This window comes from Eleutherodactylus coqui, chromosome 9, assembly GCF_035609145.1.
Source record: "Eleutherodactylus coqui strain aEleCoq1 chromosome 9, aEleCoq1.hap1, whole genome shotgun sequence".
Classification (NCBI taxonomy): Eukaryota; Metazoa; Chordata; class Amphibia; order Anura; family Eleutherodactylidae; genus Eleutherodactylus; species Eleutherodactylus coqui.
Window position 1 is genome coordinate 149,793,866 of NC_089845.1, and position 15,088 is coordinate 149,808,953.

At 41.0% G+C, this 15,088-nt stretch overlaps 1 protein-coding gene across 1 annotated transcript in view; it reads left to right on the forward strand.

Annotated features, from left to right (window-relative positions):
* AZIN1 (antizyme inhibitor 1) overlaps positions 1 to 13,698 on the forward strand; it is a 28,832-nt gene extending 15,134 nt beyond the window's left edge. The window contains exons 3-12 of the mRNA XM_066578625.1: positions 1,345 to 1,538; positions 1,910 to 2,083; positions 3,737 to 3,909; positions 5,914 to 6,048; positions 9,113 to 9,194; positions 10,243 to 10,317; positions 10,414 to 10,576; positions 11,650 to 11,762; positions 12,027 to 12,241; positions 13,045 to 13,698. Coding sequence (XP_066434722.1) covers positions 1,437 to 1,538; positions 1,910 to 2,083; positions 3,737 to 3,909; positions 5,914 to 6,048; positions 9,113 to 9,194; positions 10,243 to 10,317; positions 10,414 to 10,576; positions 11,650 to 11,762; positions 12,027 to 12,241; positions 13,045 to 13,147 — 1,335 coding nt within the window. The 5' untranslated portion in view covers positions 1,345 to 1,436 and the 3' untranslated portion in view covers positions 13,148 to 13,698. The remainder of the gene's footprint in view (positions 1 to 1,344; positions 1,539 to 1,909; positions 2,084 to 3,736; positions 3,910 to 5,913; positions 6,049 to 9,112; positions 9,195 to 10,242; positions 10,318 to 10,413; positions 10,577 to 11,649; positions 11,763 to 12,026; positions 12,242 to 13,044) is intronic.
* Positions 13,699 to 15,088: the final 1,390 nt, after the last annotated feature.

Sequence of the window (15,088 nt, forward strand, 5' to 3'; positions counted from 1 at the left end):
CACATGCTTTTGTCTAGTATATGTATATAAATAAGCATTAATTTATACTTTTAGCATTAGGCAATAAATAGAATTACATAAATTGCACTTAAATGCTCTAAGCTTATTGACTACACATACAAGTGAAGTTTTCGGAGAGCTGCTAATCACACGTCGGAGGTTGGTCAAGCAGAAAGATGTCCACCAGTTTCTCTCATGGCTTAAATTTAGGCCGCCTGCAGACAGCCGGCTCGGAACCGGCAGTGAGAATTCTCGCCACAGGGCCCGAGCTCCTGCAGAGAGCAGCGCGTACTCACCCGCGCCCCGCAGCTCCGGATCTTTCATGTGCTGGCAGTCGACGCATGCGCAGACCGGAGCCCACGGTGGATGAGTGACGTTTCTGTGCAGGGCTCTGCAAGCCCTGCACAGAAATAGAACATGCCACGGTTTGTTTGCCGCGCGAGATTTCGCGTGGCCGCCTGCATAGGATTGCGTTTGTTAACGCAAACTTATGCAGGCTTCCAGCGGTGGAAATCCCGCCGTGGAATTTCCGCCCGTCTGCAGGCGGCCTTAGGGTCTGTTACACTGAATGATTATCGTTCAGCTTCTTGCTGGTTCGTGGTAATCTGAACGATGATTGTTTAGTGTAAATACTCTGAACGATAATTGTGTTCAGGTTGTGCAGGCATAAAAATCAAACAGTCTGCCTCTGTAAACAGGCAGTCCATCTATGAACTGCCTTTTTATGACTGGCCTGGAGGTGAGCGGCTGGAAGCTGTCCTCCATTTACTGAGCGATCATCGCTCCTCTCAAACCACAGGAGCTATTGTCATTGGAGCAACTGCCAAGAGCTTAAGCGCCCAACTGTCATCCTGTTTAAAGGGCCCTAAGGGTGCTGTTTTACATAGAAACTTGCTGATCAATGGAATCTCCGGTCATCACACAGGCTGATTCAGACTATTGGGAAGCAAGCAATCGCTCATGCCCATATAGCTGACACCGATGGGCTGCACAGCTCCTTCTTGGCACAGGAAGAATTGCAGCTGACAAGTGAACCAACCATTTTTTTATGTTTGCATACAAGATATGAATAACGGTCGAACTAGTATTTGCTTGTTCGTTAGCTTATCGTTTTGTGCTTTTACACTGCCTGACAACTGGGCCAATGAATTGTCAAGTGAATGTGTTTTGATGAATTGGTTGTGTAAAGGCTCTTAAATACCACAGATGAGAAAAGCGCCTAAAGTAAAACTAAACTTTAAATGGTTTGCATATTTTAGTGTATTATATCTTCTTGCTTGAGATGCATCTATGATCTATTAATGTTATGTTAAACCTAATGTGTTTTTATTTTTCTCCCTCTAGTTTGTTGCATATTTTTAGGAGCCCCAAAAACTTGGACCCCTTATTTGACGTTTCTTGGTTTATGATTGTCGGCTTTGCGGAATACGGCTGAGATGAAAGGATTTAATGAAGATGCAAATTACTCCATTGGCCTACTGGATGATGCAGCAACTCTTACAGATGTCATTAATAACTACATCTATGAGCATACCCTGGTGAGTTTATTCTACCGGTGACTAGTTTGTTTTCTATTTGCTTCATACATTGCTAATTTGTATGCCGCTAATTGTAAAAGAAAAAGAAGACCTTGACAAACGACTGAAGTATGTGCCTTGTAAGTATTGAGCTGTATGCACCCCAAAGCATGATTAAAGATGACTTACCAAAAAAACTCTTAAAAGACTTTTAAATGTGTTTAATGAAATTGAAAGGGCAAGGCTTCACTAGAAAGCCTGAAGTTTTTATGTAACATTGTGTAATAAGTGGCTGATTTCAGAGTTGGTTAGGAAAACAAATCATAGCCTTTTTACCAGATAAAACCTTATAACAGAATATTAGTAATGAATGCATTTGTTTTATCTACCAGATGGGGAAAAATGCGTTCTTTGTCGCTGACCTTGGAAAGATTGTCAAGAAGCACATAGAATGGCAAAATACCATGGTGCACATCAAGCCATTTTACACTGTGAAGTATAACTCGTCCCCAGCTGTTCTAGAGATATTGTCGGCCCTTGGGATTGGATTTATATGTGCCAATAAAGTGAGTAATTTGTCTTTTTTCATTTGGTAAAGATAATGTGTAACAGGTCCATTCCTTGATATATTGTGCTCAAAGTGGAGCTCCACCTTTAGTTAAGATGGACTACATGGTTAACAAATATAAAATCCTGCCTACATGTATTCCGGGCATTTTTAAGGGTTCTTTTACACTGGATGGATGATGGGCATTAACATATCTAACAGTTAACCCCTGAACACCACAAGGTGTACATTTACATACTGGGGTATACCCTGTTTCCATGTAAATAAGACCCACCCCCGAAAATAAGCCCTAGCACGCTTTTCTGGCATTTTGAGCATTCTTGAACATTAAGCCCCAGTTAGTTAATAAAGGTGAACTTAAATGGTGTCCAGGCAGCTATACATGTAAAAAAGTTAAACTTTTTTGGAGCAAAAATGAATAGGGAAATGGGTTATATAAAGCGGGATTCTTTCTAAAGGCCACCAGGGCTGCCATGAATAAATGCAGCAGGCATAGACTGCATATTGAAATGCGGTATTATACTGTAGCATTGCATTATATTGTATGAGCGATCAAGTTGCTGACATGTTCAGGTTCTCTGAGCACTGGAAAAAAAAGTAACTAAAGGTGCCTTCACACCTGCAAGAATATCGTGTGATGCGAGAGTGAGTGAAAACGCATAATTATGAAACCAAGGATTCGTTATATCCCATGTTTCCCGGTTGAGCCTTCTTTTTTTTTCACATCGCAGAGCACCACCTTGTGATTTTCGTGCGATGCGTTTTAACATTAGAGCCCCCTATTGTCTATTGCAAAAAAACGCAAGTGGCAGCGCTGTTTTTGCAAGCAGCATTGCTGACACTCAGACATCTCATGAGGAAAATTACGATTTTTGCCACTATTTTATCGCGGCGATATCGCAATCGCCAGTGTGATGGAGCCCCTAAGTTAAAACTTGTAAAAAAAAAAAAAGGTTTTGAACCCCCCACCACCTTTCCCAGATTAATATAAAAAACTAATTTGGTATTGCCATGTCTGTATAAGTCCAATAGACATGACACATTAACTGCACACAGTGAACACCGTCAGGAAAAAATACACACCAGAAATGCACATTTATGGGTATTGTCCAACAGATTTGTCATTTTCATCGTAGTGTGTACCGTGTGAAAAAGCCCCCAAAAAGGCTAAATTCTGTGTTTTTCGTTTGCTTTTTTGCAATTTCTCTCCATGTAGAAATTTTCAAATTATTCAGTAAATTTTAGATGTTACTATTAAATAAGGTTCCCTGTCCGCTACCGATATTCGGCCGTGGGGGAGGAGGGTGGAGCGCTGTCAGCTCTCTGAAGTGAGCCTATGTGAGAATCACGGCATGCTTGTGGGACGGGGACGGATTATCGCCGCGAGTAACGCAGTGCACTATGGTCTGTGGACAGGAGCCCTAAGACAACTAGTCTGAAAAATAAGTTGCGATTATTTATTTTTTTGCGAGGAGGAAAAAAAGACGGACTTTCTCCTTATTGTGTTAAACACTGGATGGGGTGTGCAGGTGGGGTTAATGGGGACAGACTGCGGCTTAAATGGATTGGAAGTAGTATAATAAAACAAAGATGCTATATTTTATATTTGCTGACCAGCGTTAATCTATGATTCTTCAACATCTCTTTACAGCATGAAATGACAATGGTCTATGACTTGGGCATCTCTATGGAAAATGTTATCTATACCAATCCATGCAAGCAAATTGCTCAAATCAAACACGCAGCCAAACTTGGAGTAAACATTATGATTTGTGACAATGAAACAGAATTGAAGAAAATAGCACGCAACCATCCTAATGCCAAGTAAGTGTTACAGAAGAGTGGTTTTGTACAAGGTTTTCTAAATTGGCATGGAATATAAAATCTAATTTAAGACTCTGTTCACATTTTGGTCAAAAAGTTAAATTAAGTTCAGCATGCTGCGCTTTTTTTTTTCTCCCTGTACAAACTATGATGGAATCTTTTAATGAATAGGGTTTATCGGCGCCATTCATGTATTTGTGATGGATCTGTCACCAACTTGCATTCTGGTTTTCTATCTGAACTGAAAAACTGAACACACAGTGTAGATGTGAACACTCTAAGGCCACTCTCATACATGCGCTTTTTACTGTGATTACCAGTGTCTTGAATGCCACGGTAATCGCGATATGATCCCATTAATTTCATTGGGGCCTCGCGAACATGCGCTCAATTGCGGCGTTAGAAAACGTAGCGAATTATTTTTATATTTTTTTTCTTCAAGCACTCTACTCCTATTTAACCAACATTTAGCGTGCTTCATAATTCATCACAATGATGGGGTGCATATGTCAATGGAATATTTATCAAAATACAGCATAGTGACTGCATGAAACTTTTTTTTGTGTGGGGGGGGCGGGGAGGCGGGGCGGCGAGCGTTGCTCCATTCAAATTGGTGTGGCACATTAGACATGCTGGCCCAATTATGTATTAGATCGTTGGCCAAGATCAGTTTTGGCTCGCTTTAATCTGCATATGATCAGCTTTTAGGCTGGCAGTTTCAGTAAATTCACATGAGGATGTCCATGTACAATTTGATGCCGTGGTTGCCTTTAACCTATCATTTAACTATGCTAAGGCCACTTTCACATGATATTCTGCATTGGTGTGTGTATATATAAACCAAAGCCAGGAGTGGGCCCAAAACACAGCAGAGGTGCATATTCTTCAATTACACCTTATTTTCCACTCTATTTTGGCTTTCAAATACTAACTTCAATACTTCTGTGAAAGTGGTCTAATGATGTCACTACAAATTTAGTTTGGCGAAAGTGCAAAATGATTGGTCCTGTGGAGGACAGTGATACATGGAGATCTGGGTTGGACTGCAGCATTTGGTAGGGAATTATCTGTGGACAGCAAAATAATTGGATAGTCTAAACTATTCTCTATCAAATCAGTGGGGGGTCTGCCTCTCGGTGCGCCGGCTGATCAGCAGTAAAGTGACGGCAGTGCTCACATACAGCTTCAGAGCTTACCAGGTGGTACATCATTGTATAGTAACACTATCTGGTATTGCAGCTCAGTCCCATTTACTTGGATGGGACTGAGCTGCTCTCGGGCCATGTAATCTAGACATCACAGGTCTGAGAAGATTTTTCAGTACTCACCCAAGTGCTGCTGCCTCTTCAATCGGCTGATCATGGGGACCCAAGCGGCAGACCCCATCAGTCAGATGTTGACATCTATCCTGAGGATAGGTCATCCATATTAGAATCCTGGAAAACTCATTTAAGTATTGAACTTCAAATTCTAGATTGCTGGACCAATGTTTTCGTTCAGCTTGCTTTCTCACGTTATTGTTTTTGACAAAATACAGTAATGAGCTTACTTATTGCTAATGAGATCAGAATGTGAACTGGGCTAATATCTCCTCTTCTGGGGTGAGTTTTGTGAGCTGCCATGGAGTGAAAATGCTTTTCAGTTTAATGTATGGAAATTGTCCTTTAAAAGTCTTGGCCAGTGAGCTTGAGTATTGAAGGAAACGTTTTTGTTTTCAAACTCATCTCCTGAGACAACCATTGGGACCTCTTTTATATTTTTATTTACAGCACGAACCTGAGAATAAGTACTGAAATATGGTTTGCTGTAATTCCATGTGTCCCACTCGCAGCTCCCAGTCTTGGGCCCTAATTGCTAGTTTTCTTTCTATACAGGAATGTTTCTGACTAGGTTCTTGACTCTTCAAGGATGGCGCTCGAGCTGTGGCAAGCTTGTCAACATACTTCAAAACATCATGTGCTGATGTAAACCAACTGTGCCCCAATCATCTTCCCCTTCTCTTAGGCTCTTGCTTCATGTTGCAACGGAAGGAGTCAGTGGAGACGAAGACATGAACATGGTGTTTGGCAGCACGCTGAAAAACTGCAGACACCTCCTGGAATGTGCTAAGGAATACGGTGTTCAAGTAATTGGTGTAAAGTAAGTTCACTGTATTCACAATCGAGAACTTTGGTTTATGAATATTATGGATTTTGTGCTGCAAGGTTTGATCTGTTGACCCATCTTGCTACCATAACTGTTAATTAGTGGATGGGTGATCTGACTGTAGACTTGTTTACACTGGCCAGTTAGTCCTAGATCTTGTTAGCAGTCACAGGGGCAATTAACATCAGTAAAACTATTGTCAGTGGTGCAAACGAGAAGTTCTCTTTAATGGCTATGGACAGCTGGAGCACAGTAAGGAGACAGCATTGAATGTCAGCAGTGCTGCTGTCTGCATTTTGTAAGTGGTGTAATAAAATCATGCATTGGAACATTGCAGCAAGCATGGAAACTAAACTTGTAAAAATACTTAACTTCCAATGTCAAAAACAATTTTCAGTTTAAAAAAATGATTAAAAGTGTGTAGAAGTGTCCATCGGCTTTTTTTTTTATTTGGTAGCCTGATTGGTAAATGCCACACTTACAATGCCTAATATGAGGCATGCAGCATGGATTCTTGGTGGGGAGGAGACGCTTTCCTGCTGGAATCTAAAATGGTGTTGGAAATTACCATCAGATCCTAATTGCACAGTTCTCACAGATCATCCATCCTGTGCAAATGGACACTTGGTTATTGAAGTGCCTTTACCATTCCCGTTCGAACAGACTTGGCAGAAGCAACAGATTCCCATGCCAGATGGAGTAAACACTCCTCAGAGGCCATTTACAAGGGGCGATTTTTTTTAAATTAATTTCGAGTGGTAATTATGCAGTGTAACTGTAAAAATTTCCTTTTGATTTGTAAGTTATCGCTGACTTTCAGTCAGCAGAAAAACTATCGCTGGATTCTTGTTCTATATAATTGCTCCCTGTCCGGCGCTTCACATAAAGGTGAAGTGCTGAGCGAGAGCCCAGTGATCCAGCGACGAAGCCTGTCTGTTTTAATGCTCTGTGTGAGCACTAACTGCCTTAGTGGTGACGTTGGCGCATGTGCAGTCGTTTACCCAATTCTGGTCCTGTGTAAAAGGACCATTAGATGTAGAATGGGTGGATTTACTATTTCTGTGTAAATGGTGTCAATTTTAGACAAGATATTCCAAAATGTGCTAAATTTATTAGTGGCTGATGCTGGATGATAAAATTGCATTTTTAGATACATTTGTCTAAGTGCGTGCCAACTATTGGCTTAATATCCTCCAAAATCTGGCATACATTTCTATGTAGGCACGTGGAGGTGCTGGGATGCGCCTCATGTATCAGTTGCACCAGGGTAAATTTTACTAAGACCAAAATGTCTAAAACACATAAATGTGGTACAAAGCATGTAAACTAGTCATTAAATCCAGCCAGCGTAACAAGGGTGTTATCGCATGACAAAACTGCCACAAATAACTCCATGTCTTGCATGTAGACTGATGTATGGTTTTTTTTTACCAAATTGCTGTTGATTAAACCCTTTGTATGCAAAGTCTGGATTCACTGCATTTTTACAGTAAATCCATGTGTAAAACAAGTGGGTTTGTTTTGTAGCAGATTTTTACAAGAAATGTTACCTGTAAGGCCCAATGTCCACGGGAAGATCCACAAATCAAGCCCCCATAGGGATACATGGGCATCTACTTGTGAAATAAAGCATGCAGATTTGCTTTTTGGACCTTATGGTCCAGAAAATCGCAGCATGCTCCATTTCACTGTGGATCCTTCACGGACAGCTTCCATTGAAGTCAATATAGCAGTCCAATCTGCGCCCGTTCGCTGTTGAATTGCAGGTTGGCTGTGGATTCTGCAACCTGCACTCATCCGCAGTGAAGAAAAGACTCGGATGGGTAAGTAGAAGCCCTGCAGTGTCCTCGGCCACAGACGGGGTTTGATTATGCTGCAGGCTCCCGCATGCGGAAACTGATCTCCCTGTGGACATGAGGCCTTAATCTTCCAATGTTTCACTATTCTCAGTTTGCAACAATAGTAATTTGATGCACCAACTTTGTATTCAGTGTTATGAGGAAACAACATATTGTTTGAAACCTTTTCAGTAAGAATTGTTGGTGCTTTTGTTTGTTGCCATCTTTGAAAAGAATCCTGCAATTTTCACTGTGACCACTGAGCCTCATAATCTGACACATCCTGTTCTGTAAAGAAGTCATTCAGCAGTCATCCCATTATCAATCACAGGAAGGATTACAATGGGAGGTATCACATATAAATAACTCAGGATCCACCATTCATAATAGATGATATATTCAGCTTGACTCCTCCACGCTGCAAAATTTATTTTGCACAGGTAATGCTTCATTTACACTGGATGACTGCACGAGTGGGTGACATCGCTGCTCGTGCAGAGCGTTTAGACAGGCAAATCACTGCTGAAGTATCTCACTACTTGCTCAGCACTCTGCATTCCATGTGAAACGAGAAGTGTTTACACTCAGCAAAAAGTGAGCGAACTAGCCATGATTTTTAGGCTGGTTGAAAGTGAGCAGCAAATGAAAAGTAAACTAATAGTAAATGATGGCTGTGCGTGTAGATGTAACGATTATCAAAGATTTTCTTTTGCTTGGATGAATTTTGCGCAATGATCCTGTGTAAAAGGTCCTTAACAGTGCGCAATATAGGTGCTGCAGAACTCGTATCAAGTTTAACCTTGGGATTCTGAAGCTCAAAATGGACAGCTTTACAACAGATTTCCTGTTGGCGCAGCTTATTCCATGCTGTCAATTAAGGCCTTTTAATGACTGCTGAGAAAAGGCACTGAGCCTGTTAAGGGGCTTACATGGTCATAATATAATTAGATTGCTACAGTAATAAAAAAATATTGCAAAGAAATGTTTGATATGGTATTGCTTATTTTTTAGTTTACGTATCGTTAATCTACATAAAAAAAATATTGAGTAACTTGGTAGCTTCAAAAATAGAATACATTTACAAACCTATGTGTGACATTCAATAGACTTCCAGAATATGACATATACACTTGTTCTACAATGTACTAACCTGGGTTGCTAAACTTCATATCAATTTGTGCATTTCATTACATTTAATGAACTTTGTCTTGTTTCACCAGGTTCCATGTGTCAAGCTCTTCCAGAGATCCACAGGCATATACTCATGCTTTATCTGATGCTCGTTGTGTATGTGATATGGCAGTAAGTGTCTCATCCTTTGGAAGAATTCTTATTGTTTAGAGAATCTATTCCTGTGTCACTTGGGGTGCATTTAGGGCTAATTCCCACAGGTGGGTCACGCGGCGGAAATCTGCACGTTTTCCCCGCAGCTATTAGTTTCTATTGCTCACGGTGCGGAATTCCATCCCGTGAATTCTTCCGTACTCACCCGCGGCATGTTCGTACGCGCGGACGGCTTCCATTGCAGTTGATTGAAGCCGTCCGTTACGCTATCTTCCGCTGTAAGACAGCAGAAGATAGCGTGAAAGCGCGTCTCTGCCACGCATGCGCGTCGGAGCGTCATGTGGGATGTCGGGCAGCGGATCCAGAGGTAAGCATGGGGTCTCTGGGGATGGGGGGTGCCGTGATGGGCTCCACTGCGGTATTCGGCTTGCAGAGCCTGTTACGGCCATGGGCATTAGGCCTTACATGGGTGATTTTCTCATGCAATTTGTGTTGCGAGATGGTCGCAGAAAAGAACTTATTTTTACGGGTTTATTTACATGAGTGATTTTTCTCTCGCAGCGATGCGGCAGAGGATACAAGAGTTGTAGCATGTCATGTTTTGGCAGATTAAAAATGACCTATTCTTCCCTATGGGAGCAAAAATAGCCTTGCACTTGCATGCACATGTGAGTGCAATGCGACTTCTTTTTTGTTCCCATAGGAAATAAGCGATTTTCATGAGCGTGAAAATGACACATGCAAGCTGTGCTTTTCTCTTACCTAAAAAAATGTTGGGTTTGCAAGTGGGAAACTTAAACCAATATTGCAGTTGCCTGTGTAAACGCACCCTTACAAGGATGTTCTACAAATAGAATGCCGTGCATTTTAAAATCCTCCCCCTCTCCAGCTAGTTTGCACTATGCCCGAGATGCTGCTCTTACCCAATGCCCGTAGGTGGCTGACTGAAACAGAACTAGCTTAATACTGTAAACTATTTTAGGTTCAACCTTCATCTTCACACTTGAACTCCATTAATCAGCATTAAACCTAATCGTACATAACCACGTTGGTTTGTTTTTTCTAGGAAGAGTTTGGTTTTAAGATGAGCGTACTGGATATTGGTGGAGGATTTTCAGGAAATGAATTTCAGTTGGAAGAGGTAGGTTATCTGATACAGAAATGCAAACCTAAAACTGCCAAATGTGCACTTCCATGGGGAAGGTATAGATCTAAGTGTGAGCGGTTTGTCTCGTAGGTTTATCATGCCGTCAGCCCTCTGCTGCATGCATATTTTCCTGAGGAATCTGGAATTGGAGTCATAGCAGAGCCTGGAAGCTATTATGTTTCATCTGCTTTTACGTTAGCAGTGAACATTGTTGCAAAGAAAGTCGTTGAGCATGATCAACATCTTCCTGGAGGTAATTCTTGTACAAGTCTACTGGACCATGCCACAAATCTGCCCATTTATTATATGTTGGTTAATAAAAGCCAATGGCCTTCTGTTCTCATAACATCTTACTGCTAAAAAGCAACTTCTAAACAGACTTTCAGAAAGTGATTCAGCCTTTTAGAAGTGTAAAATGCTTCACTGTTTTAATATTTGGGTTTCTATAGTCAGTAAAAGTCCTTGAACTCCCTCTTCATCACCCTTTAACTGATGATTGAGTTATATAGCAAGGCCTTGTGTCACTACTTTGACCAGAAGAACTCCAACTTTGTTGATTAGTTGACTTTTGAAAGTATGAATTGGCAAATCTACATGGTTATACAGGTGTATATTGCCCTATTCCAGTATAGCGATCCGAGGTCAGAACAGGTCATGCTCAAATTAGCTTAAAGTATAAGGGCTCCTGTCCATGGGCGTATGCCTAAAACGCTGTGGGTCACCGCTTAGTAAACATCGGCTGAGTCGGCAGGGACTGCTTATTGCGGCGACTGCACTGCACATGGCCGTGTATCGCACGCACATGTGCAGTGAGACTTTTTCTTTATGTATTGCGTATGCACAACATTTACAAATGTATCGGGCTTATGCTACGTCATTCGCAGAGAAATAGAGCAAGATCTATTTCTTTTGTGAGTACACACACATGTGCATGGATCAGTAAAAAAAAAATTGGCTCCATTAACCACGTATCATGCGTCCGTGCAACTCGCGCATATGTGATGAGAACACTGTCGTGGACATGATCTCCCTTCCCTATAAATCCCATGACATTTTGTGCCATCACTGGACCAGGCCAGTCGTTCACAGCTTGCTGTAATGATGCCGCTGCCTGTGATTGGATAGCTTACTAACATAATGGACACACTTGAGCATAAACCTACACGGGGGCCCTAAGCTGTAGTGGTAATGAATTGTAAATTGGCATCGTCCTGTAGGCAGCGCTTACAAGGCTTCTTTTTATTCATATTCCCAGAAGACATTTGTAGTATTCTTGTGGCTTTCCGTAACACTTCCCGCATCATGACCTTCACTTTTCTATTTCAGGGAAGCAAATAAGTAACGGACCAGCTTTTATTTATTGCATGAATGAAGGAGTTTATGGTTCTTTTGCAAGTAAACTATCTGAAAGCTTAAATACTGCCCCCAGAGTACATAAGGTAAGTAGCTGTGTTCCTAGTTGTGTTTCACACATCTGAGCCCTCACTGCAGGAAGGAGACAGCCGTACCTCAAGACGGACATCTCTCTGCAGCGCTAAAGAAAGAACACATGACCGACAATGAAGCCGGTCACATGTTCTTTCTCCCGGCGCTGCAGAGAGACGTCCGTATTGAGGTACGGCCATCTTCATGCAGTAACACGGGCGCCTGTGTGACTGAGCACTTAATCTTAGTTCAGGCTTTAATCACTCTTGTCATTTCAGGCATACAAGGAAGATGAGCCACTTTATGCCAGCAGCCTCTTGGGTCCATCTTATGATGAACTTGACATAATCGTGGATCACTGCCTTCTGCCGGAACTAAATGTTGGAGACTGGATTGTGTTTGAAAACATGGGATCTGGTACAATGAATGAGCAGTCGGCATTTTTAGATGCTGAAAGGCCGTCCCTGTACAACGTTATGTCATTCAGTGACTGGTAAGATTGTGGCATTGCCGTAAATGTCCTAACTATGTCCTAAACTAGCATTTTAGACAAAAGTTGGTATTTCTGACCTAAACAAATATCACCTCACATAGCAAGGTCTTAGCAGGTCAGTTGACTATTCCTATTGGCCTATATTTACATTGTTTTGCTTTGTTTCATCGTAGGAATATATAAATAAAGAGCCAGAACTAAATGGCACCAAACAGACCCCCTTTGAGTGTAACTGGGTCCCTCCAACTTTAGTCATGCCTTCCAGCATTTTCCCCAAATGAATGTGTACTGGAGGCTCTGAGCAGAACTTTCAGCACAGATGTGAATGTAGCCGCAGGGATAGATGCATCGAGATATCTGGCTTATGTAGCTTTAGAAATCTGAGGGTAATTTGATTAATTAATTTGTCAATTCAACTTTTACACAGGTTTAATTAACAAGTTTACTTTGGCTTTCATGTAAAGCGCAGATATAGTATATATCCAATGTCCAACTATGAGAGAATCAGTCCTGTCTGTAAGCTAGTTCCACATACCCCTTCACATTTATATCCTATTAAATATTCATGTGACTTAATTCTCACATGGAGTCTATATTGAAGACACTGCCACTCTTTATGCCAATGTATGACCCCAAGAGGAGGGTTCCCCTTTAGTTTCAGCAGGGCCATTACAGATCCATTTAATACTGATCTAAAATACCTTCCTAGTGGTTTCTGGATGTTATCTGGTATCAGCCGGTGCAAGTTTTTTTGGGGGTGTTTTCTACAGTTTAATAGAGCATTTCATTTCTTTTAACCCTAGGTATGAAATCCAAGATGCTGGGATAACATCAGAGACCTTGATGAGGAGCCTGTGCGTGCCTTGTTTTCAGTATGGTGATGACAACTTCTCCACAGCAGCTTAGAAATAAACTTTTCCTTAATATGAAATCTACAGGTACAAGTCTTCAGCTTGCCTGGTCAACATTCCAGACTGGATGAGAGAAAAAGAAACCACGTCTTGAATTAACCTCAACTCAAAACTTGAAGTTCAGTAACGTGAAAAATGGGACCAGGCAAAAGCAGCTAAAGTGTGTGAGACACTGGGGCGAGCATTAGTTATGTCTTCATGTCCATGTGCCAGCTTTCTCCATCCCCTGCACAGTTTAAATAAAATATGCAACAAAATGGATGACTTAGTTGAGATGGAAGCCATGACCTTGGGTTCCTTGTAAGTTTACATAAGTACACCGTTTTTATACTAGGGATTCCTGTTAGTCTTGTAAATTTATTGTCTCCTCCAGTAAAACATGTCTTTGAAAGACCAGTGTGTGACATAGATAATGTTTAGTGTGTGTAGAATGTGTAAATTTGTGCTTTGACCAGTAGTTTAATAAATGTAAATTGCATCGTATTTTTATTTCATTTTTTCAACCTGACAGTAACATGATCGCAATAAACTTTTGTGTAGAACTCATGGCTTCGTTTATGGATAATTCAGGATTCGTTATTACCCTGCGGGATAAGTTATAGAAATGTTTGTAAACTCCATAAAGTCCGGAGCTTATGGAACTGTGCATCAAAATATGTGACCCATACAACTTGTACAATGTCTTGCTCTGAAACTTGCAACTTTTCCAATTTCTCACCACTTTTGAAATGCTGAGAAATGGGAAGGGCTGAACAGATCTTTATACTAGAGTGGATTCTAAAACTTAACTTTTACTAGTTAATAACTCACAAATAGGCTTCCCCGGTAAGCACAACATCATCAGATGCCACCAACGTTAGCGGAGTTCTCACCAAACTCAAGAAGGCTAATCAATATACAGGTTTAGGAAAAACAGACAAGTGTTCATTCAGATTTCCCTATGGATGACCATGGGGAGTTAGAAAACAGTCTTTTTAGGAAAAACCATATGTTCCCAGGTAGAGGATATGAGGTAAGCCTCTACATCAAGGGAAAAAAAAAAAGAATATAGTCTATCCATAAGGGAGAAGACCGATTCTCACATGGGAACAGAAGTGGAAACCCTGTAATAGTTTCACACCGATCAAGCTGCTTATGGATTCACATGTAGAGGATACGATGCCATTCTCCACACTGTGAAATAAATGAAGGATGTTCATAGAGCCTGGAAGAAGATGGTCAATCCCCATGTGGGAATAAAAGGTGGAAACCTTATGAGCAGTATCCCACCAGATATAGGCCCTATATTCAGCAGAACATCTGATCAGAGTGGTGGTAGATGTATACCTTCAGACGACTGTTAAAGATCAGAATGATGTAGAATCAAATCAATCAAGAGCTTTCACAATATAGTAGTATGTCCTCCTCATGGGAAATATGATGGATTGAGAAAAACGAAATAAATTCAATCCCTCTTTTTCATGGAGACTACAATCTGTAGAGGTAAGGTATTGTACAGGTCTGAACTGGCTGAATCAGATATGAATACACAAGGTTGATTTGGTTTAAAATGGCTTATTCAGATCTAATAGATTAAATTGGTTCAACGCATTTCTTCTGGTAGTCCAACTTTATCAGGAACCATTGAAATAAAGCTATATAGCAAACATGCCATAACCACTGTAAATTAATTTCTGACAAATGGGGATATCAAAAGATTGAGAAAAACTATCCCACTTTGTCTGAATAGCAATGTTTTTCTACAAATGGGTCCTATTGCTACCTAAAGAACTACTCGTTATAAAGTAACCAGAAAATAATAATCTTGGCTTCAAAGAAAAATCAAATACATAAGCTTTGTGATTGGTGGTCTATGACGAGCCATCTGACGGGTCACTGATCTCCAGCCTACCATCCAGGCTGGAGATGCTGCTAGGCTCTTTTTGTTTGTTTTTGT